Source organism: Opisthocomus hoazin, chromosome 4 (genome assembly GCF_030867145.1).
Source record: "Opisthocomus hoazin isolate bOpiHoa1 chromosome 4, bOpiHoa1.hap1, whole genome shotgun sequence".
Taxonomy (NCBI): domain Eukaryota; kingdom Metazoa; phylum Chordata; class Aves; order Opisthocomiformes; family Opisthocomidae; genus Opisthocomus; species Opisthocomus hoazin.
Window position 1 is genome coordinate 20,877,292 of NC_134417.1, and position 25,992 is coordinate 20,903,283.

A 25,992-nucleotide genomic window follows, 5' to 3' on the forward strand; every position below is an offset into this window, starting at 1 on the left:
ATAATATAGCATATTTTGAAAATGTACTCCTAAAGATGAAACTAGCATGCAAATACTTACCTTATTTGGATTCGATCCAGTAACACCGATAGGATTCAACAAATCCTCCAGCCCATGAGGTACTGCCCAAAGATTCAAAGCCATTTTCCCAGATACAAGAGTGTCTGTGTAATCAAACATGTTTATATTTCCCCAAGCCAACGGACAATGCTCCTTAAACAGATTAGAAGATGATTTTTCAGTGTCATCTATTAATTACTGCAGAGTGAGTCAGGAGAAATAACATTTTCACCCCAGAGCAAGTTGTTACATTCCCAGATCAGCAGAAGCAGGCTGTGGAAGCTGCTTTTTTTCTATGAATGACTTTTGTACTGTATTTTCCTATGAATGACTATGGCAGTTATTTTGCAGAATAATATCAAAACACTTGCAAACACATGCTAACATCTTCCCCACATCAAAAGAACTCACGGTGATAGTCAGGTTTTTTGACAGATGGAGACTTTTTACCAAGTCCTGTAGTAACAGAACAAGGGGCAACAGTTTTAAACTGAAAACCAATAGGTTTAGAGTGGACATAAGAAAGAAATTTTTTTATAATGGTGCTCTCACACCAGACCAGGTTGCCCAGAGAAGCTGTGGATGCCCCATCACTGGAAGCATTCAAGGTCAGGTTGGGTGGTGAAACCTGGTCTAGTGGAAGGTGTCCCTGCCCATGGCAGGGGGATTGGGCTAAATCATCTTTAAAAGTCCCTTCCAACCCAAACCATGTTATGATTCTGTAAGATTCGTAAACCTGGCTGTAGACAAAAAACTATATAGTACCTGTGACACATGCTCAAACACAGAATATAATGATGCTGGTAGCTAGAATTAGATGCCATACACAGATTCTTAAAAATTACTATTTAGGATCTTGCATCAAATGCTAGAATTTAAAATTAGATTAGATTTAAAAATCAACTCTAAAGTAGAGTTGAGTATAAACACTGCCCTTTTTTAATAAATAGGTAAGTTACACATAGGTTTAGAAACTTCACTTTAAAGGCACTTGCATCTCAATGCTAACACTGATCTTTGTGTCTAGCAATACAGTATAGACGCTATTTAGAGTGTTGAATGGATAAGCTTTTTTCTGTGTTAATTTCTGACCACAAAAAAGTGGCAGTCTGAGTAAGACACAAGAAAAGAAAAACCTCTATTTTAATCAGATTAAAATAAAAAGTTGCACTAAGACTCATTGCCAGGACAGCATTTACCAAATACCTTCCCAAATTTGACTTAACTGAGTTTTGTTTAGTAGTGTACTGAAGCCATGAACTATTTTACCTCTTTAGCACCCTTCCGGCCTTTAACAGAACAGATAGAAAGGCAGAGCCGAGCAGCACGTGGAAGATCAGGAATGTACATGTCATACAATAGCCATTCATTCCATCTGTAACATTTAAAAAGCAGAATAAAACCAGCTTAAAGACAGCATGGAAGACAACTGCATTTAATCAGCAGTTATACTAAAAAGTATTTGTTACATTCCTACCTAAGCGGCATATGTGCATCAAGAGTACACTTTCTTAGTGAAGAAGGGCCCTCCTACACACATTTGACCACAACTACTGCTTTTGGGAAGGGAAGCTTGCCCAGTTAGCCCTCTAGCACCAACACCATTTAAAAAGTCATGCTAGGTTCAATTCCTGCAACTAACAGGTTCATTCACACTTTCACTCTCGCAAACCTACTGACTGCAACTGTCAGCACAGGTACAACCTAAAGATAATGGAGCTGCATATGTGCTACACTAATGTAAGGCTTAGCTTGTGAAATATTTTTCCCTTTGGGAAAAACAAAAAACAAGTGGAAAAAAGTGTGGCATAGCTTTCAGAACTCCACTAAATTTGAACTGCTAGAAAACAAAAAGGTAACTGAAAGATGGGAATATAACACAGAAATACAATGTAGAAATTCAAAGCAATATTGCTAACTCAAATATTATTCTATTTATCTTAGTTATAAGAGCACAGATTGGTTCTACAGGAACATACATTTTTTTTGTCATTAACTTCTCTAAATAGACTTTATCTCACTTGGTAGACCTCAACTTCTGAATATAGTTTCTTTTCCTACGCTGACTGCCATGCTGGATTTTCTCAGTTGGAAGAAGCAGCAGCAGCTTCCAAGGATAGCATTAATTTTACAGCGTGCCTGTAGCTACTAAAACCAGAGTTTTACAAAGAAATAACTGTCCAAACCCTTCTCAAAGAATGAAGAAATTGGCAGATAAACTTTAATTCACTTTTCTTATGTGTACATTTCATAATACAGCTCTCTGATTACATCCGTGTTTTCAAGCTATACCCTTCACCACCTTTCAAAGAAGATTTTCTCTTGAAAAGAGTTAAACTATCAGTTTAAGTATAGCTATATTTGGTGCAACTCACAGGGAGAGTCTATTTTTCAACAACTACCTATATTATTAGGCCCTCTAATTATAAAAGTTAATCACATTAACAGAAAAGGTACAGACAAAATTAAAAGTTTCAAAATGCATTAATAAAGACATCAAGCAAAATAGAAAATTCAAGAAATACTTCTGAACACATACTTTGCATCCAATCCTAGGAGATACTGAAATTTCACACCTCCTCATTAGTCAAAGTTACAGGAACATCTTTGAGATACTTCTCAATACATTTAAATATGCTCATATAAAACTTCTTTTTGCACTTTTAAGTTCATATGATTTATTTTTCCAGATAATATTGATGGTAGGTCAAATCTCCTGAAAATAATGAGCCCAGATCTGGCAGTCCCTTCCACGTTAGCCACGATACCCATCTCTCCACACTCAGTGGTTTTGCCTTAGCACACAGTATACAACTTCACCAAAACAAATCTGCAGGTTACATTACATCACATTGCCTCATGCCGAAAGTGAAATATGAACCTGCAACTGGAACACCTGCTATTGATCCACAGGCAAAACCAGAGCTCAGTTGCCCAGAGCTATGCTGATTTCACAGTATTTACGAGTAATGATACTGGAGTTTCAGAGGCAACTGTTAATGCACATGTAAAACAGATCTGTTCGGTAACAAAACCATATTATTATATGCGAGACAAAATACTTATGTTTGAATTAATTCTATCTATTAGTATAGGGATATGTAATACTATTTTGACAAGACTTATGGCAAGGAATTCCCAGCAAGGAGCTCTACCAGAATAATGGCTAAGTCGAGCCTTTACTCCTTCAGTGCTATCATTTATGACACCCTGGAAGTCAGGCTCTCTATAGTCATTCAAGTATTTAGCATACCTGGGATTAGAACAAGGTACCCTTTGAGTATTCACATTGTCACACAAAGGTTCTCCTCCATGGTAGATACCTGTTCTAACATAGATCTGAAAAAATGTCGATATTAGTACTACCTTTGAAATGTTACCATGAACAAATTTTTTCACTGCTATCAACATATACTATGATTACAACACATTACTCTTTCATTTTCATCAAGTAAAAAACAAATTTGAAAACCAAACAGCCCCACCACACCCCAACTCAAATTCATTCATGCTCTGAAAGCAGTGAAGCACAGTCTACAAGCATACCCTTCTAGAAAACACGTTTTAGTCTTTTTCCTCATTAATTGCAAAACTAGTTCTTAAGAAATACCATAATAACCTTGAAATGAACACTCAAAAACCCTGGAATTTATTCTCAATTCTTCCTGTGCCACAGTATAGTGAAAGAAAAGACCTAACAAATTCCAAGAAAGTTTGCGAGCCAGGCTCGTAATATGTCTTCAGTGGGATTGAACCCTACCTGCCTTTTCTCCTTGATCTCCCCATACTTGCCTTTTCAAAAATAAAGATAGAAATCCAGCATCCTCTCATCAAAAGTATTGCCAATTACTTTAATGCATCTTAAACACAACAGAATACAGGTAACAACACGGGGTTTTTTATATCCATTACATACTTGGCTGAAGTGAACTATGCAAACTGACTCCTGCTCCCGTCAGCCTGAATATTTAGCTAAATACCACAACTCATGATTTTTAAGTAGTGTACAAAAGTTTTTAGATGCTTAAACATGGCTGTACTTTTTAGAATTGAATACTTACATAACAAAGTGGTCTAATTTTCTAACATGTTAAATAACACCTCTTTTCCAATGTAAACACAGAACAGAAAACCCGAGAGAAACCCTAAGTTGCTGAAAACCACGTGATGCCACACACCATTTGCCTTACCTTGTCAATGTCTCTAATGTTCACATTTACATAAGTTGCACAGAGGATTCTTATTCTGAGAGCACTATTTATAGTCCAGAGGGATTTGGCTGTAGCTTCTCCATTCATGTAGGGTGTAGCTGTAGAGATACGCCTGGAATAAGACGGCATCGTAAAGGTGTCCAGTGGCAGCTGGGTGTACAGGCTTTCCTTAGCCATCAGCATCAGATTGGGCATGCGACCAAGCATTATACAGCTTCTTATATACTGCAAGAAAACAAAACCAAAATTCAGTATGTTTTCAAAGTATACGCTCTTGGTAATCTATACCTAAAAGCATTCAGGAAAATAGATAAGAGCTTATCACTGTCCTTGTATGTACACTCTTTACAGTGTTTATAGTTATAACATCCAACGGTCTCAATACGTCGTTGGGTAAGATTGCACAGTAACACTTCACACAGATTTTAAGATAAGAACATCATCTACACTAGTGGAAGGCTGAACTGTAGATAGAAAACAGAGCTTAAAAAATTACTAGTCAGGTTTCTTGTATTGCTCCTTGGCTCCGGCGTAGTGCACCACAAACAAAAGCGACTGCTTCCAGATTCAAGCTGCTCCTGGAAGCAGTTTAGTCGCTGTTGCATAGCAGGCTGCTGTACTAGTCTGCTGTGCAGACCTGGCAGCACAGGTGGCTCCGATACTCCTAGTCACAGGCAGACAGCACAACGCAAACAACAGACCGACCTATTTTTGGTTCAGTTGTGCTTGTTACCTTCAGCTCAGCACTGATCCCGACAGACACGAGCTGCAAGTCCTGAACAGACACGGTACAGCCCAAGTGCTGAGAGCATTTAGTCTGGCTAAAGCACCACAAAATACAATGCGTTAAGACAGGTCCAGCCCTGGAGTGTAATTAGTAAGCTTTTTTTGCGGCACAGTAAATGCATACCAGATACTTCAGAAGAAACCACGTTAGATCAAACGGGTTTAGTGTTTGAACTCAAGATGACTGTGCAAAATCATTCATGTATGCCTGCACTTGTTCCCCAGCTCCTGCAGAATAGAGCTGCTTTTCCCATTATTCAGGAGCCCCCACCCTCCTCCTCTCCCGCATTGCTCTCGAGAGTAGATAGTCAACCATTTTAGATGAAGGAATGGAAGCTGTTTATTACAACAATTCATTCCTCAAAGAGGAAGCAGCAGCAGTCTGTCAGGAAATCTACAGGGTGACATTGTTGTCTGCTCCAGAGAGGGCTGCTCAGATGCTCTTCTGTCAGCAGTTCTCACTCTCACAGCAGAAACGAAGCCCAGACAATGAAGGACAGCCAGGCACAAGGAAGATTTAACAATGATATATGCAGTGCTGGAAGTTTATCTCTCCTTTAATAAGATGGGAACATCTAAAGATTTAAGTAATAGGAAAACAAATAGTTTGTTCAGATTTTTTCCGTCTCTAAAAGGGGAAGGGACAAGATTCATAGTAGAAATGGCTACTTAATAATTTAACATCTGACCAAATTTCCTTTTATATTACATCAGCCCCACTCAATCATAACTCATCTCTTGCCATCAGAAACCTAGGACATTTCTGAAAGTACCTACCACTGCTTTATCACCAATGTTGGAGGTAAACTGCTTCATTCATAGAAGAAAAATTACACTAGTGATTAAAAATCTAGTTTAAATTACCTTTTCTCCCTTCGTCTCTTTTGAAGCACATACAGCAACAAATATGTACACTACACATATGCATTAGCCAATTAGTTTAAAGACAAATAACACTTTTACTTCCTATGTTTTGGATTAATTTAATGAAAAAGCAAGCCAGTCATAGAACTGACCACTTTCCTCCCTCACAAAACTGCATTATTTTAGTGTACTTCAAAATAAATCCATTATGTTACTCACCTTATACTGGCTCAGTGGATATTTTTCTAGCAAGTATTCATCACAGCCACACACTTTTAAAATATATTTGCCCTGGTACTCCAAGACACAAAGTTTCAGTTGTTCAGATGACAGCAACATACTTCGTGTTTTCTTCCTAATTGCTTCAGCAATAACTTGTTCAGGCACACAGTCGTGATTGATTTTTAAGGTATATTTCTGCTTATCATTGTTTGGTGAGACTATTACCCATATCACCACTATAATTTGCCCTAGAATAAGTGTAAAATAACATTACACAATCATTTTCAATACAGTTTTAAAGCAAACAAAAACCACAAACCCAAAAAGACCCAAACCAAACAAGTCCTCCCCTTCCCAAACAGAGAACTGCTTGCAGTACTACTGAAGATGTAGACAAGATTCATAGTCCAAATTGACAGAGGGTTTGTAACTTCTGCAAGGAACTACATGCGCTCAGTTTACTTTTGACTCTAGCGTAAGTTCAAACTTTTACTCCTTGAGGTTAAGAATATTTTTATTAACCAAATACTACTGACTATTCAGCCTTTCAGAAAACAGCAGTAACTGTTTCATATTTGAGGATTGCAAGACAACCCGGTGATTCAGCATCATTAATTCCAGATTTCTGAATGTCAAAGAAAAATGCAAAGTTAACAAGTTGCTTCTGTCCGTTACCAAAAAAAAAAAAAAAAAAAAAATCACCTATTTACCAAGTTATATTTCAAGGTATAGTTATTAGAATAGCAAAAAATTGTATTTAAAAGTTGTTGTCCTGCTTTTAAATCTACACTTCATCAATAAAGTTATTCTGAATAACTTAAGGTGTAAGATACTGCTAGTGTACTAAATACAGAACATAAAACAGTGATTTACCTAAGTCACCAGCTGTATTCTTTGATTTCAATTGCTGGAAAAACCCATTGTTTCTACTGTAAATATTTATCTTACCTTTATCTAGCTTATTGTATATGTGTTTGGGTAGCTCAGGTGAAGACTCTACATTTGGAGGACAGACATATAATGCTCTACTATGTGGTGCATTGGCATCTCGAAGATCCACTGCTTCTTTACAAACATTAAGAATATTTCTTCTGAAGTCTTGTACTTCTGGATCCTTAACCATGTCAAATTCACAGACAGGCATGCCAATAGCAAAACCTACAGCATTGAAGAAGTATGAGGAAACAATTATAACTGGTAATTAAAGCCAAAGATCCCTTCTATTAGTGACAGAAAAAACATACTTTAAGCAAAACACAATCTAAAATATTTGTGTTAACCACCGGCTTTTACTTGCATACATAATTGTTTTATTTCATTTAAGACCAATGCAGTTCTAAAGTTAAGTGCACTCAGCAGTCACAAAAAAGATTAGAAAACAGGTGTACATTCATTGAATATCTTGGAAGCCTTAAATCACCACTCTCACAGTTAACACTCCTCCTGAAGGAAAAGGACCAGTAATAAACCTCCTCTGAAGTCAGCACAAAATTTCCTAAGTGGACCAGAGGAGCTGTGGTGTGACTTTTCTTCTGAAACCCTGGCAGGATCATTGGTAGCTATTAGGACCATAATCAACTTTGCTTACAACTGAGTGTCAGCTATTCAATTTTTTTGAGTAACTACACTATTTAAAGATGTGAGAAGCACTCAAAGAGATACTGAACTTAACTCTTTGGCATAGATTCATGTAATAGCAGTCTATTTCTCTCAGGTCCTTTGTCCCAGATGTAATTCCATTTACTTTAATGATATTACTTGCATAATTATTTATGCATGAATGTTCAGATGGAAACTTCTAACTGTCCTGTTGCATGGTTAGCTAAGCACTGTTCTCCCTAAGCCCCGAATAGGTTAAGTTTTGTAAAACAGAAGTAGTTTACTTATGATGCTTTCGTAACAACTAAATAATTTAACAATTGGGAGCACCCCTGAACAAGTATTTCCAGTTGACAAGCCCCTACCACTGCAATGTACATCTGTTAGCAACTAAACGAGAGTGGGTATGTTTGTACTGCCTGAATTTAGACACTTAACCTAGATGCTGAAACACATGCTAGTCTTCCTGTGCTTTCTCAATGTATGATGAAAAATGATAAACTACTCCAGAGATGATTCAAAACATCACAATTTGTCTCCCTTCTCCTCCTCCAACCTCAAGATTTTTTTTGTTTGCTTCCCCATGCTCTTTTTTTTGGAAAGAGGGAGCAAAAAACACCTCACTTCTGAAATTTTACTTTCTAGGCAAGCTAGAGCAGTATTAAAATGTGTGCTATCGCAAATGTGGTTCAAGATTCACAGTTAAATCCAGAATTTACAATTCCATAAACTTCCAAACCAACTGACTTCCTGAACAATAGAACAGGCTTCACTGTAATAGCATCAAATCCTGCTAGTAAGAGACAAGCAAAAAATATCCTCTAACCCACATACAACTGTAAATATCTACAAAGGAAAGACTTTATGTGTGAATGAAACAGAACAGCAAAAAAGTTTAATTCACAGTTTATGAACGTCAGCTTTACTATGATCAGCATCTTTGGACATCTGATGCAACAGCTGACAGTTACGAAATGCAAACTTTTGACAGACACAGGTGATAAAAAACCCATTTCAATTTTGTTTTGTATTTTGAAGAGAAGCCAGTTAAACAGATTAGCTATGTTTAAATAAAGATAATCTCACCTATTTCTCTATTAAGAATCTTTTCTTCTCTGTTACCTACTGGTTCAATGACTTTTAGAAAAGGCTGAAATAGTCGCAGGTCACAAAGTCTCCGTGTTTCATCAAAAAACTCTTCTCTCTCTGCTTCTTGCGTAACACTTACAAAAATGTAAGAAGATTCATCCTGAAGGAGCTGATAGAGAGGGTATTTTCTTGCTTCTTTGAAGAGTTCATGTTTAATAGTCAGTAAGGTGGCCTCACGGAGGCATTCTAGAGTCACTATCATTCCATTTGGGAGAAGACACTCCACAAGGATCCTCGGTGGCATCAAGTGGATGCCCCATAGTTCACCAGATGATGGTCGTGGAGGCATTGTAAAGTCTTTAGATAACTTTGTACTGGAAGTTTTTCAAGCAGTGATTTGTACAAGTAAACCTATGTAAAAATCAGAAATTTAAAAATTTCAAATACAAATATCGTAACGAATTTCAGATAATATTGTTCAAACATGCTTATAACTGTAAATGAATATTCACAGCTCTATTTTACATTCATAAAGAGACTTGACAGAACTGATGTCTAAAGAACTTGCAATTGATGTAAATATATACTCCAATAAGAGTTAATAGCAGAACCACATTAGTTTAGGAAAAAATGCCAATATGCATATGGTCTTGAAATGGAGGATTACTTTTTTTTACCTGAAGTTTATAATTTAGAACACTTAAATAGCATGGAGGATGAAAATATCTAATATTCAAATTATTATTACAGCAATTTTTAAGGAATCTCAAACCCAGTTCTTCACATTTTTAATTTGGAAAGAGAAATATTTATTATCATTTGGATAAGATACAGACCATCAGCTCTGCCCAGTTTAGCCAAACCAATGCCTCAATTATTAAAAAAAAAAACAAACAACCCTATTTCTCATCCCAAACCTCCTAAGTATTCAAACACCACTAATATAAGTAGTATTTACCAAAACCTCTAAACCTGATTTTAAGAATGCACATATACACAAAACTTGGCCTTAGCTTTTTTAGATCAGTATACTCTATTTACACAAGCAAACCACCCTTTTTTCCATGAATGAGACAGAAGAACTGAGCTTCATTAAAACTTACTGGTTGGGCTTGTTTCATTTAGGATCAATTCCCTGTTCTAGTCCCCTCTGGCAGCCACATGCATGTCTCTGCCAAGTCAAAGGAAAGAAGCAGAACACATCTCACCTAGCAGCGCTGCCTTGAGCCAGCTAAGAGCAGGTCCAAGAAAAACCGTACCTGGACAGAGCAGAGATGCCTTATAGCCCAGTGGCCAAGAACAGATCCTAAACGCAGAGCAGAAGAACTAGGCACGCTCACAGTGATACTTCATCAATAAACTCTCCTAATCGCTGCCTATTTTTAATTTCCTTAACCAGAAGCAATATTTATGTCTTTGTGAAAGAAATCCATGAACAACCATTGAGTTTGTCCAGGAAGTTTTCACACGCAAACTGTTGGCATCCTGTGTCAATAGTGAAGAATATTCCATGTTACAAAATATTTGCTTTTCTTTGTTTGTTCTGAAGCCTGCTACTTGCACCTGACATCCTAAATTTCTTGTAATGAAACAAAGTTCCTTATCTTTGCATTCAGCCGCTCTTAACTCTACAGAGATCCATGAAGTCTTCCCCACTAGTTCTTTTCTATAATGGCCCCGGTTATTTAGCACTTCTCCACCCAAAAGTAATTCCGTATTTTTGTAAATCCTTGCCAACTTCTTTGTATCTCTTTCACCTTCACCATACCTTATTTGCAACGTACAGGGGGAACAACCTTATCTGCACACCACACTCAAGGTCCAAACTGAGTGCGCGTTTACATAGTGACATAATTTTTTTTATCACTTTCCTAGTAAGTTGCTTTTCTGACCGAGCAGCACTACACTACATACCACAGATCTAAGCTCTCATCGCAGAATAGTAAGTCACTGCAATGGCCATCACACATTACGCAGATCTCAAATACTGCGTTACTTCTACTTGGCCCGTAATTTCATTAACAAGCATACACATTATGAGATGGTAATATCAACAGATATCTAAAGAGCAGTCCATCGTCTGTCGTGCCTCCTCCATCAACCAAGTGTCCTGAAAGCACAGGGTTAGGATAACTACTAGGCTACTATTCTAAAGCCACTCCTAGTCATCTTTTAAGTCAAGAACCTTCCTAGGAATTCCCCTCTACCTTAGTGTCTTAATAACAGAAAGGAGGGAAAAAACCCAAACCAATAGCTTCACAGCTCTTCTGTTTCATCAGCTTTCTGAAAGCTAGAACTGTGAAAAAGCAATGAATGCTATGCTTGCCCTTTGTACAGAAAAATTTTCAACACATTTATATGTATAAATATATATAAATTTTATGCATTTATATAAAATTAAAAATCTATTAAAATTATATATACATGAAAAATAAAATCCTTATAGTAATTTCAGTACTTCTATGTCTTGGTATTTAATTTTCTCAAAAGTTTTTCGTCCAAGTACATCCAGTATCTGCATTTGCCACAATTCATTCTTAAAAAGCAGCATTAGAATGAAAATGATGTTTTCCTGAATCCACCACATCCTAAGCAACTCTGAGTAACAGTAGGGTTGTCTTTTTTTATCCCTCCTTTGTAGTTGTAGTTTGGGTTTTTAAAAACATCAACAAAAGTACTGAAGTGCCACTGCATGTTTAGAAAAATGCTTTTCCACTAACACCTCATGCATATTTAGAAGGTCTTTGCAACTGACTTCTTTTTAAAAAAAGAGCTTGAAGAAGCTATTTTATTTTCCTCATCATTGTAACAGCCTCAGTAAGCGGATGCTAAAATGGAAAGTTCCAAGCACACTCACAGTGTTTTTAAAGAGCCAGACTTGGAAAACTTACAATTACAAAACATTGCAAATGAACCCAAATAAGACTATCTGCAGCAACCTGGAGAATTCTGAATTACTGATAACTATCCCCTGTTCACAGCTAAAGAGAAATACACAGAAGGTTAAACAGCATGTTTTTGATCAGGCAAAGCATGAACATGATTCCCTCTCCATACCAGTGAATCACATGCTTGTTTACATTTTGCATAGGCAGAAACACATTACTGTTAAGGTATATAGCAGCACGAAAAAAGCCAAAACAAGAACATGCAGTCATAAGAACTTTCTGTCCATACATACAAACAATGACAATACAGATGGACCACAATCTAACTAAATGTTCACAACACAGACTGAGTTTCTACCAGCAGTCTTTTAAGTTCAGTTCCACAACCTTCCTGAGGCTTCTCTGAACTGAGGTTGTTAGGAGCCCATCTTCTCCCTGCCCAAGGCATGCGTTCTCATTCTTCATCATCCTGGCACCCGTGCTCCCTGAGCCACCTTGTTACAGGGTCAGACGGATTAAAGTGGCAGAGAACTACTCACTTTTCCTTTCCCGGGATAGCCTCTGCTATTTTAGCTGCCTTATTGAGACCACCATGCAGTCAGACGAACACCAGGGTCTACACAGGGGAGTGATGACAACTGCAGCAGTGCTTACCAAGTTCTGCTTCAAGAAAGGTGGTTCTGCTGCAAATTTTTCCTCCCTCCCCACCAAAACTTGCTAACCAAGAAACAGAGGCAGGGCTGGGACACACACATACATATTAAATCCCTTGAAAGAAGTATCTTAAAAATAAATGTCAACTCTGGCTTTTTAAAAGAACCTTTCAAACATTAAACACCAACTCAATACCATTTCTCTAGAGACCTGCAAACAGTCCAAAAGGGAAACCCCAAAATCTACCCTCCTTTTAGAACAACTGCACCAAAACAGCAGCTTTTGTTTTAAACTGGGATACAGACATGTGCTGGAACGGCACAGACTCATTCAGTGTGCACATTCATTTTACTTGCACATGTAAGCCCACCTCCAGGGTTTGTATTTGGAAAGCACAAATGTAAACAGAAACAGTTTTGAAGTATAGTTGGCAGCTTGTGTTTCTGTGTACACTTTCAAATCTGGAAGTCTGCCTGGAATAAATAGAATCAATTACGTTCTTTGACAGTAAAAGGACTATAATTGAGAGAAATCTAGAGACATGTTATTTAAATCCAACTAAGTGTATATGCAAACACTTCAAACAAACACTACACCACACCTGCAATCCCTGACCTTCCAAAAACACCTTAACCTTTTTTTCCCCCTGCCAAAAGCTTTGGGATACCACAGATGGTCAGGAAGGCGAGACTCAAAGACACGTACTGATCAAATTGCATCCTTTTCAACTCCTTACAGCCTTCCTGACCCATTCAGCACATTCCCCATCACTAACCATCTGAGCACCCAACCTAGTAGTGACCAAACTTTGAAACTCCATTGAAAAATAATGAATACACACAGAGGAAGAAATAGGGAAGTTGATCAACATACTTCCCAAAATACCGATTCCTACTTGCTTCCAGATATGCTTGTCATACTAATGCTAATTTATATAATTATTTACTTATAGCATAGAAATCAGCTGTAGTCTGATATAACTGGTATATTCCCTTATTTAGAATAAGATATTCACGTTTAGAAAATTTGGTTTTGGTAAACTGTAACAGTTTTATCACCTCACAGCACTGAATCATGCAGAACTACAGCAGCATGGTTAACTCAGCTTCATTCCATTCCAGGGCTATGAGGATGGTGAGGGGACTGGAGCATCTCTCCTACGAGGAAAGGCTGAGGGAGCTGGGCTTGTTCAGCCTGAAGAAGAGAAGGCTGCGAGGGGACCTAATATAAGCTTATAAATATCTCAAGGGTGGGTGTCAGGAGGATGGGGCCAAACTCTTTTCAGTGGTGCCCAGCGACAGGACAAGGGGCAACGGGCACAAATTGAAGCACAGGAAGTTCCATCTGAACATGAGGAAGAACTTCTTCCCTCTGAGGGTGACGGAGCCCTGGAACAGGCTGCCCAGGGAGGCTGTGGAGTCTCCTTCTCTGGAGATATTCAAGACCCACCTGGACAAGGTCCTCTGCAGCCTGCTGTAGGTGACCCTGCTTCGGCAGGAGGGTTGGACTAGATGACCCACAGAGGTCCCTTCCAACCCCGACCATGCTGGGATTCTGTGATTCTACTGAACATTTTATTACAAGTGACAGCCTACAATTATTTTTCTAATGCCTTCTTGATGACATACAAATCTGTTAATTCTGAAAAGGTTTACAGGACACCATCGCAAAGTTTACTGCTACTTCATCTGGAAAGAATTCTTTCCCCTTCAGGAAAAAACTCAGTGAGAAATTCATTAAGAATTGTACTGCAGGACAGTTAATATTGGTTCCTAATATTAGTACTCAAAGTAGTACTTTCTGTGTTCATAATTTAAGCAAGCTAAGCTTGGGACAAACCTCATATATATTTTTCCTAAAGATATCTGAGGCTACTGCAGCTGTTTTCACCACATTTTTACACATAAAAGCCCTGTGCATCTACAGCTCAGCAGGACACCCTGGCAGTAATTTTTCCACTGTAAGTAGTTTTTTTTGTACATTAACATTTTACCAGAAGAATCTTGAACAGGAGTGTCACTGATCACTTTGTGTCTTGCTAAAAGTAAGGACTGTTGCTCTTTAGTACAGATGGAATCTACATTGCACCAACAAAAAACGACCTTTCGTGAGCTCTATCAACAAGGAAGGGTTCTCCACGCTTTCCAAAAGACGACTCATTTTTGCAGACTACCTGTTTACAGATTAGATGAAGCGAATTGATTTTCACTGTTTAAAGATTACTCACAAGCATTCTACCAACTCCACAGACATAAATATTTGGCAATTATGTTATATACAGATAATTTCACTGAAGTCCATTAGTTTTTCCAGTCATAAGACAAATCCCATTACATTGCTTTCACAGACAGCAGCATTGTCTTATAATAATTTATGGCATCTTTCATATCAAAGAGCTGCTCATTAAGGTTTGTGTCTGGATTTGATCTCTTTTCCAGGTAGAAGTTTCCTCTAGACTCCTAGCTTTGCCTTAAGAAAAACTCTTCTACTAATTAAACAATCCAATTATGTTTATACATTCAGATTTACTGCGCATTCCTGTGTAGGTTATATGCTTTTCTTGATTCTGTATCAAACTGACAGAAGTATCAACTACAGGTATGTTCCCAAATAAGCTTTTTTTAAACTTCCATGGAATCCACAAAACAAAATGGGTGGAATAAAATAAAAAAATCCTGGGACAAAGTAACACTTTTCAGAACACAGAACCTATATTCCGTTTTGTTCCAGACATTTCAAACTTTCTAAAGACCAAAATGTTTTATTCTCATCTTCAGAGACATCGGGTACTCCAAAACTCACCATGAGGAAAACTGGGCAGAGTTGTCTAATTTTGCTGCTGTCCGAACTCGCTGTGTGGTGACAGTAAGACTGTCCCACACTAGATATTTTCAGTACCATGCTTTTGTTCTTCCTGCTTGCCAAGCTGGCATTTTTCCAAAATCCAGGAAGACTAGTAGAAAGCTGTCTGAAATGGTCCTCTAGGAAAACATTGTTACACACAGATTTAAACAGTAGCAATATTGCTTTATTTAGAATAGAAGTCAGGAGACTGCTGCACTGCAGTTAAGTCTTCCCGTTTCTTGCGTATTACTTTCATCCTTATTATTTCACAGAAAAGGCAGAGATACACAGAATTGCTTATCTGATCACAAACAGCAGCTCAAGAGAAACAAACAGAAGGATTTAACAGTTGAAAACATGCCTTCTTAGCTCTTCGCTCCCTTCTGAAATAGGCAAGTATTTCGTAACACTACCAGTTTTATTTGTAGTTATCTACTTCTTCCCCCCTGTAAAAAACAGTGCTGATTACCTTTGCCCTGTTCTAGACAGAGCTAAAAAACCCTAATGTTAACCGTAGCACCTGTACAATTACAGTACAGCAGAAATACAAGGTCATTCTTTCCTGTGAATGTAATATCTCACTGGAAGTTAGTGAAAAGAAGTTTCAGTTCAGTTACATACGAGAACAGGGGCTGACTACATTTCAAAGCTGTTTTCTTTAAAGTTGTCTTACACGCAGATTTTTTTATGTTTCAGAAGATAATATTATTGGATTATAGTTGTAGCGACTTTCAGACACCATGAATAAAATTAATGCTGAGGTCATCTTGAAAACACCTCACGGTAAAGTATTGCCCAAGAGGTTATATATATATATAATGTTATACGCCACTTTGAAAAAAATAGGATCAAACAGCTGAAATGAAAACGATGAACAGTTTAAAAAGAGTTTTAAAAGAGTTTAAAAAGAGTTTTAAAAAGAGTTTTAAACTATTGCTGGAGTCTTCCCCCCCCAAGAAAACCAAGAGACCTTTGTAAATCTTTATTTTCAAATCTCCTTGCTCGCCCTCTCCCATTCATGCAGGCATATTGTTTATAGCTGCACTCACTATCCAGGAGCTATGAAAACAGGATCACGAGAAAGAAACATTTGCAAGTTGCTGGTGACCTCTACAGCTCCCAGTATGATGGTGCTTTTTCCCTAGGGATCCCACGACGTACCAACAGTAGCATATCTGTCCTAGAACGTTTTCTTCCAGTTAAAGGCAGACTTCTTTCTCTTTGTTAAACAAAGAAATTCCTGGAACTAAATCTTCCTTCTTCATCCGAACTAATTCAGTAATTCCATTTCTAGCTTCACCTCAGAGAAAAGGATTTTGTTATTTATAGAAGACTACTAGTCACAAAGCACAACAAAGAATTAGAAAAGCAATGCATCTTCTCTTTACATTTCACATATCTGCTTACTCATGACTCCAACAATTAGCTTGGCTTGCTACATAGCAGGATGAGAATTACTCTCCCACCTGGCCCTGTTCTGGTTGGAGCTGTTCCTCCACAGCTAGGTGTGCACTCTGAAGCTCAGTGAGCGGCATCCAAATTCTTTCAAGCTCTTTAAATCAAAAACCTTGAAGTTCAGCAACAACATCAGAACAACATGCCATTTTGCACCAACAGAAGTAAGGTTTTCCTCTGATTACATATTTTTCTTTAACACTCTGTTTTATAGGGATGACAAACATTTTTACGTGAACATCAAAGAACATGAAATAAAAGCACACCACAAACCATATTCTACTCTTTGCTAAGGGCTTCAATGCCACTTTTTGTACACAGAGATGTTCTGGTTCTGGAAATTAGCACAAGATGATGTAAACAAAAGATTACTCTAGAATGTCTTTCATGGCACTGGACTAGATAGGTAACAAATGCTGAATATACATGTAAAAATATAAAACTCCACCTTAAATAATGCTGTTTACTTTTCTTTCCGTGTTTCTTCCCATCCTCCCACCTTCCTGGGATATTTGGAACCCAGATGGTAAACAGGATCTTTAAAAACAGGAAGCGCTGGCACACAGACAAGGAGCCGGAGCAGAGTGAATCCAGGTGTTCTGCACTCCAGTCTAGTCTGAATCCTCACCTAACATGAACAGCTGTGTAGCAGGGCTGTAATTGGGATACTGGGCCTTTCCTGGTGCTGATTCCCCAGGCACATCACCTTGGCTTTTAGAAGTAACTCCCTCTGCTGCACCAAGACGAGCCTCCACTTACAATGAAAAAGAGGAAAGATTTCCTCTCCCCCAGTCCACACCTATACAGGCAGGGAAAGAATGGCAATAAAACACCAATCCTCACACCGCTACACCTGCATCTCTACCACAAGCAACAATATCAAGAGGGTTCAGTATCCAACATTCACCCGGTCAGCTTCTCTGCAGGGAAGGCACAGAGAAATACGTGCTCATAAGAAAATCTGACTGAGATGAGGCCCACTTTTATCTATTAGTTCATATCCATCTTTACTCAAGAGATACACCCTGTGAGCCCGTCCTTTACTAAGAAGCAGCTCAAAAAGACATCAAACTCAGACCAAATTACAGCATACTGCATACTTCCCACATAACATTTCCCAGGATGGAATCCGACAGCAACTTTAAATTGAGATAAAGGGTTTCTTCCATACTAAATTACTCCAGACCTGAGAGCAACTAATGTGTAAAAAAAAAAGTTTTGGAGTGGCAGCTAATAGCAATATCTTTACAGCTTTGCAGATTTTTCATATGAAGCATAAAACAGTCAACTGGAAGACAGAAGTTTCTGTTCTCTAATCCAAACATAAACTAGCTTTACATTTATTCTATCTTAACAGAGTTCTGCAGCCAAACAGCACTTACACATGTATGGGTTTAGTCTGCATGGACTTTGCGAATTCCATTAGCAACAATCATTGTCTTTTCTGGCAAACAGAGGATGGAATGCAACTTCACTTTCGACAGAGCATTTGTAAGGAGCCATGTGCCTCAGCAAAAGCCATGGAAGTACTTTTTTTTCTTTAAGCTCCTAAACTGAAAAAAACCACAAAATAACACATTCTCCACTGAGGTATTTCTTAACTCCCTTTTCAAAACTATTTGTTGAGAAAAGGAAGTTTGTAGCAGAATTAACACAAACGCACAGCCACATTACTGAAAAATTTCAATTCTGCAGCTAAATACTCTTGCCCTATGAACAGCTGAAATTAATATAATTCTTCACAAATTGTCCTATACAAAGACATGTGGAACAAGACAGCAGGCAAACAAATCCAGTTCTTTGTAAACCCTGCCCTGTAGAAGTAGCTGCCTACTTCTACACGAGCTATAATCACAACAGGAAAATACTATATCTTTTCAAGAGTCATTTAGGAATAATGACGTACTACTCCCCAGTAGACTTGTTTGTGATACAAAGTCAATGGCGATTGACTAAATATTTATTTAGCAGCAGATGATAACCCTGCTGAAAGGTAAGCACCAACAGTTTTCCATAAAAGATCATCAACAGACCTTTATTTACTATAGCAGCAGAGTGAGACTGGCCTGAGGATCCCACATACCAAGTGTGAGCAGCACAGTGGAGTACTAGTCGGCTGCAAAGCATTTAGCATCACTACGTGCCCCAGCAGGTTTTGTCTCCCTGAAGGTCACACATCACTTCAGTGCATTGCACCTAAACCCATCAGAAAACTGGGCCTTCTATGTGAAGCAATCTGTGGATCGAATTACTGATTTTTGTAAGCATATTTAACTGCTTTACGTAAGTTACAAAGAAACCAAAATTTATCCAAAACCTTTAAGAGTGTAGATTTATTCTTGTTCTAGCTGTTGACTCTGGTTGAATCGGACTCCTCCCTGCATTTACAGGTTGAATGCCAAAGCAAGAATCATGACTCAAGATACTAAGATATTTGCATTCGTGTTCAAGAAATGCAAACAAACATGATTCATTGTGTCTATGTATGTCATTAGGTCCTGCATGCTTCAGCCTGAAGTATAAAAACAGCTATGGCAAACAGTGACAAATGGTTCTTCAGAGTGTTTAATCAAATGTTTATCACTTCTGTACGTATCCGTTTGAAGCATCTGCTTTGCAAACCCTATGTTATGCAAACACAAAGGCATGATTTCAAGTGTGGGGCTACTGAGACATTAAGCATGTTGTCACTGCATCTCTTTTTTCCCATACTTCAAGCTGTTACCCAAATTGTTTCTCTAACAAGGTCAGGTTATCACCAATTTATGTTTACCACATCTGAAAGAAACAGCTAATACTTGCCTGAACAGATAATGTTTGCAATTAACATGAACTTCCCTAAGAAGAAAGTGACACACGCTCATAGGTATTTAAACAGTGAACACCAGCAATATCTCCACAATAGTTTAAAGATTTCTCAACTTCCCAACTTGGAAAGTCACTTTCACATCCAGATTAAATGCTTTGTGACTAAGGCACATGCTGCCTACTACTACAATCCGAGCTCTGTAAAGACCTTTATTTAAGAAAAGCCCAAAAGATACTGGCAGTAGTCAGTCACTGCTATTAAGAGAACTTTACACATCTGCACAAACAAGGAAGTGTTTTTAATACATGGTTCTTTGGAAACATTTTGCTAATGTTTTTGTAGGTGTGCATATTCAAAAAGACTGAAAGCAGTTTTCAGCCTGGTGAAGTTTAACCCTGGGATAGAACAGGACTCCACAAAAGCTTACATGTTCTGGGTTTAATTTCAACCCATAAAAACCATCAATTAGGGAAGGGTGACTATACTGCAAATCTTTTATGTTTAAATAACCTGTTCACGTACCAGGACAGCAAGAGATTAGAAGCTATACTAGTAATGGTTACACTTCTCCTACTGCCTTCAAAAAGAGGTGATGAAATAAGAGTTGAAGAGCTGGACTGCAAAGTAATTTGACAACACATTTAAGAAGAGTTTCCACAATCAGGAATAGGTTTTGCTATCCCTTTCTTCATGCACCAACTCTGCCATTTCATTGCTCACTGGCTTCTGTTTTCATCCTTTATCTCTTGGTGGTAGTTATGCCATCTTCCCCTACACGTCAAAACATTCCAAGTTGGAGGTATCTAAGATCAAGGGAGTGCTGCTGAGCAGTGATAACGACATCAGTGCTCTGTCCTCCATGTCAGAGCAAGTTGAAGAGGAAAACAAGTTATTAGAATTTTACTAACCACAACCTTGGTAAGCAGTTCAACATGAGAAAAACAGTTTAATTTTTAACATTTTACTTGCGAAGATAAATCAACTTCAAGTGCTTTCTTTTAGCTAGCAACCACTATAAAAAAAAAAATCACGTAACTGGTTAAGTTCATCATCTACAATGACAGCATTTCAATTTCACATGTTACTGTTTTACACCAAAACACAAACAATTTACTATAAATCATTCTTTGTAACCAGCTTGCTAGACTAAGAGTGGCACTCACAGGCACCCTATTTGGACACACCTTCAAATATACACCGCAATTAAGGCTATTCAACATGTCTGGATGTTGCTGAAAAATTAGCTCTTTCACTTAGACACTATAGGTTTTCTCAGGCCAAGTGCTCTTCTACAGTACTATGAAGGAGACTTCAGAAGTGACAGCGTGAAATTGCAAGAAGATAAAATACAACGTATTAATGACTTTCCTTCCACCCATGCAGACTGCTTTGATAAACTGGTCAGTGGAACTGATTGTTCAACATCCACATAAACTTTTCAGAAGGCAGCAGAAGAGCAATTTTCAGTTTTAGTGGTATCACTTCCGCTTTTACAATCCAGCCACAACATTTGCTGATTATTCTGTTAAGAGCTGTGAATATAAATACACAAATGAAGAATAAGTGGTATGTTTCATAATCTAAGCAGTTTAATGACCAAAACAAGCATATGTTAGAGTACTATCTGGAATGGAAGTTTTTACTTCCCTTCTCCCAAAGTTTGAGAAAGAAGCAATTCATCTCCACTCTGCTCACTTGGTAAACCAGTCTTTACTCTGCTCATTCTTACATTTTTTTCTTTTTACTTGTATTTTCAAGTGTTCAGTGTTTAATTTGCCTACATCTTTGCAGAGATAGGTCTCACTTTTCTAGCAAGTCAGATGTAAAGTCCCAAGGTACAGAAAATTTTGTTCTAATAGATTCAGATCACAGAACAGGCAGGTATTTCTACTTCTGGTTGATTAGTCTCAGATGAAATACCGGATTTTGAATACTTTCTCTTCAGTAACATTCAAGATTTCTTGCATTCAAGAACTTGTTTCTTTGTTGACTGCTAATAGTTAAAAGGTGTAATAAGGCTGCAACAAGGAGTAATTTTTTTTGCTCACAGATTTAGTGTCTTCTGCAAGGATCCACGGCTAAACAGCTGATAGTTTAAGACACTTCTCCAAGACAACAAACGCAATCTCAGCAGAAAATCCATGCTTCTGGAAGGACCATGACCCAAGTTAACAGCAAGAGTTAAAAATCGGGAACAGCCTTGGAACACACTGGCCAAGAGTCATTCATCACCATTAATTGCCACATTAAGTATTGGCAAAAGACTGACTAATTAGTAAGGAAATAGAAAAAATAGTTAATTCTCAATGAAAGATAAGTTGACATATTGTACAATCTAGGAGGTAACCTTCCAGTTTTCTTTCTTCTCTGTTTGGAGTTTGAGAGAAAACACCCAAGGGATGTTTCTCTATGTTTCTTTGCCTTAGAAGACGGTCATAATGTACAGCCAATATATGACTCAGCCATCTCAAAATTTCAGGGAACTTTACAGTAAGTCTTAGTCAATTCAATAAGTCTCCTGTATTCGACAAATGCATGTTGTGGTTCATAATCCTCAAAAGCTACATTTGCAAATGTAAGCAGAAGCTGTAAGCAAAACTGCCAAAGTCTTCCTACATAAAATCCAGGAGAAGTTAGTTTAAGGAAATGTGTTACTAGATAGACAAAAAACCCCAAAAACCCCTATCTCTTCATGGTATACCTAACCTTCTACTGGTAAAAGGCAAAGGGGCATGAAACAAGAGATCACTGAACCTCAAGTTCTATGTTTGACCCAACTGTTCTTAAACCAGACTGACGCACTCATTTACGTCCATCTATTGCTGCAAGCTAGCAACATGCCAGGGAGGCGAAAGCTTCAACAGTACTTCATCATTCTCTCCTCCTCAATACCACAAACGTAAGCTAGTTTCTTTGAATTTTGGTTTTACATTTCTACAGTTCAGGTCTTTGAGCGTAGTTTTTCAAAAACAGACTATAAACATTCCCAGCAAGTATATTTGATCAATTATGCCTCCTAAGTGCTTTTATTCCCCGCTTTACTGCTTTAAGAACACTTTTTACTAGAGAACAAGTGATGATGTCCACTGTCCCTCACATTTCTTATTTAAAATATGTAAGCTTCTCAGACTGCCTTTCATTAAATCTGCATCCAGAATTAACCAGAAAAATACTTAACTGGAATTGAAGTGTAAATGCACGCTATATAAAATAAAACAATATACTAGCTGCTGCAAAACCATTAAGCACTGCTTAGATTGAGAAGACAGATCCAGAACTACGCAGACTGTACTCACTCTGCTTCATTTCCATTTGATCACAAGTTAACTTACGTGATTTGTAAAAATCCCCCTTCCCGCCCCCCCCCCCCCCCCCCTTTTTTTTTTTTTTTTTTTTTTAAAAGAGTTTAGGAAGGTTGTGGAGTCTCCTTCTCTGGAGATATTCAAGACCCGCCTGGACAAGGTCCTGTGCAGCCTGCTGTAGGTGACCCTGCTTCAGCAGGAGGGCTGGACTAGATGACCCACAGAGGTCCCTTCCAACCCCTACTATTCTGTGATTTCATTTCTGTGATTAATTCCCTCTGCCCCCCAGTTGGGCTTGGTTTTGTGCTGTGAGAGTGGGGGTTTTCTGTTGGGTTTTTTTTGGGGGGGTGGGTGGTTTGTTAATACTTCAGAGTATTATTTCTAGTTCATTTAACACTTCATTAACCATTCAGAAATAGATTTATAGAATAAATTCAGTTGGAAGGAACCTCTGGAGGTGATCTGGACCAACCCTGTACTCAAAACAATTCACATATGTTTGGTTTCCAAATACGTATCAAGAGAAAGAAATCTATTTTCTCTCTCTGCTGCTCACATTTGGATTAGGATACTACAAAGAGAAACTTGTAATAGAATTCTTTGCCATGACACATTCAATTTAAAGGGCAAAAGAAAATTCCCATTCAGTTTTAGCATAAATATTTTTATGGCCTCTTCTAGCCATAGCTACAACTTCAGACAGGCATTCTCACTTGGAGCAGCTGGATATCTGGCTTTTTAAATGGATAAGACAAAACTCCTACAAACATGGAATGCAATGCATAAAAGGCTGCAAAACCCAACAAACCCTACCTTAGCTTATGCTACAAGCCATAAGTCTATTTCTTCAGCTAGCCAAAGTACAAACTCATTTCTTCCCTAATGCTCCCCCTCCAAATCAATCACACACACAAAAAATGCAGATATGGCACATTTTTTCTCAACTAGGAGATTTACTGCATCTCACACATTTTTCAGTAATTACAAAACAGTAAGAAATAAGACAAAACTTAGTTTCATAATGGTATTGCAAGACTAAACTGGTAAGACTAATTTTGCAGTATTATTCCCATTCTACTTCTAAATCATAAAAATCAGTTTCCTCATCGGTATCAAAGTTTCAAAAAAAATAATCTTAGCTTTCCCTCACTCAAACACAACATTTTTCAAATGCCATATTAACTACAACCTTTGTTAACCTTCATTAGGGTACTTAACCAGGCAAAGTAAACCTACATACAATATCTATCTAGGAGATGCTAGTATTTCTTGCGTGATTTAGAATTAACATATCATCATCGCAGCTTCCTTTCCTCCAGAACAGTCAACAAAAGCAAGAGCAGTAGTTTTCTGCTTGGAAGTAACTGATGTTTGCAAGGTGTTCTGATATCCGAGTATTCCTGGTACCCAAAGAATCTGTACAAGAAGGCTAGAAGCCTACATAAGGAACTGACATTTTTATGTACAAAATAATTAAGAAAGCAGTTTTTGCAGACTAAATGTCAGCCTTAGGCTTGTTGTCTAGCCATTTAAAGATAATGTTCATCTCTTCCCGAGTTAAAACTATGATGATCATCAAGATTGTTTATTATTGGTTGTTCAAAATTGCATTACACACCACCAAGCCATTAAAAAGCACACTACACATCTGAATCTGAGGAACAACTATGATCAGGAAGCCCATTTTTTACCCAATAAGACCTTTTAAAGATGTAATTTTCTTTCAATAACTGGAAATATCTTATGATCTATTTGGTCTTGTGAGACGGCATGATAGTGAAGCACAAAACTCTTGCTTGCTGTAGAAATTCCTATTCTAAAGTTTCCAACGACTTTTAAAAAGCGAACTATCCAGGAAGAACTATCTCCCATTTTGCTTACAAAAAGCAGAAATAGCTTGATTGTCAGTGAAAGAGTTAAATAAGTATTGAACTACTTTATGGCTTCCAATAAAGCACAATCACTTTGTCAACAGCTCAGCTACACCACCTTTCTGAAAGAATATTCCAGAAAAAAAACCCCACTCAGTTTCATTATTCATGTACGTAAACTGCAACAAAAAAACCAAAACAATATTGCCATTAAGAGAAAATGACAGTTTGAAGAGGCCCAACAACTAAAACACCTTGGCATGAATCTGTAGGCTGGGCTTACCACACTTTGAAAAAACCACAAAACACTGTCTCCAGGTTGCTGAGAACGGCATCTAATCCAGTCAAACTCCAACTGCAGCTCTGGAGCTGCCGTATTTATTGTCTTAATGAGAAAGCAGAATATTTCACGGATCACAAAAGGAATTGTGCAGTTTCACAAATTCCTCTGTGAACACCATGAGCTTGGTTGAGGTGTGGTTTGTCCATGTGATGACTAAACTACAGTTCCAAATAGCTGACTAGCTAAAAATATGCTTCCAAATAACTAGCCACTCTAGAAAAACTTGCCAATGTTACTGTTTCAGAATAAAGTTATTTACTGTGAAACTTTAAGTTCACATGGGGCTTTATTTCAGAACAGCTGAAATGGCTCTGTTCCCCACAGCATACAAACCATTAAATACCATCATCTTGAGTACTGGAATATTCCTAGGAACTAACGATATTTACGTACAACAAGAGGTAGACTTTGTTACACTGCACTACAGAACAGCAGCATGGAAGCAACAAGTACGAGAACATTTCTATAAATAAATTGCGAGGTGGAAGAAAGCAAAGAGTGATCCAGATCATAACTTTATCCATTGTGATGAACTGGAAAACTACAGCTCAAAGCTGGGATGCGAGGGTACAAGCAACTAAGAAACAGAGTCCAGACTTCTACTAAGCACTACAAAATCCAGATTCAGAATCCACTGCAGAATGCTCATACCTACAGAATTAACTCAAGCAAAGCATTATAGTCCACGCTGTCTGCTTTTCAACATACACTTTCTTTGTGGCTGTTCTGAATATGCCCTGTTTACAGAGCAGCCCCCGTTTAACCACATTTTAAAAGTCTACAAGAAAAAGTTACAATAAAAAGCAATTTACAGAGACACACCACTAACAGCTGAAGTCACAGTCACCTTAATAACCTCAGAAATACCAAACACGGCAACAAAACTCCCAAAGAAAAACAAACGTGCAGCTTGCATCAGTTTGGTCAAAGTTTTGTTAACACTCAGCCTACCAGAAAATACACCAGCACTGGTAAGAAACGGCGGTTCCACGCTG

General features: G+C 37.9%; 1 protein-coding gene across 3 annotated transcripts in view; it reads right to left on the reverse strand.

Moving 5' to 3' along the window:
- The window catches only part of PIK3CA (phosphatidylinositol-4,5-bisphosphate 3-kinase catalytic subunit alpha), a 40,984-nt gene that overhangs the window by 13,991 nt on the left and 1,001 nt on the right, over positions 1-25,992 (reverse strand). For all 3 annotated transcript variants that reach the window (XR_012763666.1, XR_012763667.1, XM_075418285.1), the window contains exons 2-8: positions 8,829-9,242; positions 7,092-7,301; positions 6,141-6,391; positions 4,251-4,496; positions 3,314-3,399; positions 1,330-1,435; positions 61-213 (exon numbers count right to left, since the gene is read on the reverse strand). Coding sequence is in view for 1 of the 3 variants with exons in the window: in XM_075418285.1 (XP_075274400.1) it covers positions 61-213; positions 1,330-1,435; positions 3,314-3,399; positions 4,251-4,496; positions 6,141-6,391; positions 7,092-7,301; positions 8,829-9,180 (1,404 nt within the window). In the remaining 2 variants the exon portion in view is untranslated. The remainder of the gene's footprint in view (positions 1-60; positions 214-1,329; positions 1,436-3,313; positions 3,400-4,250; positions 4,497-6,140; positions 6,392-7,091; positions 7,302-8,828; positions 9,243-25,992) is intronic.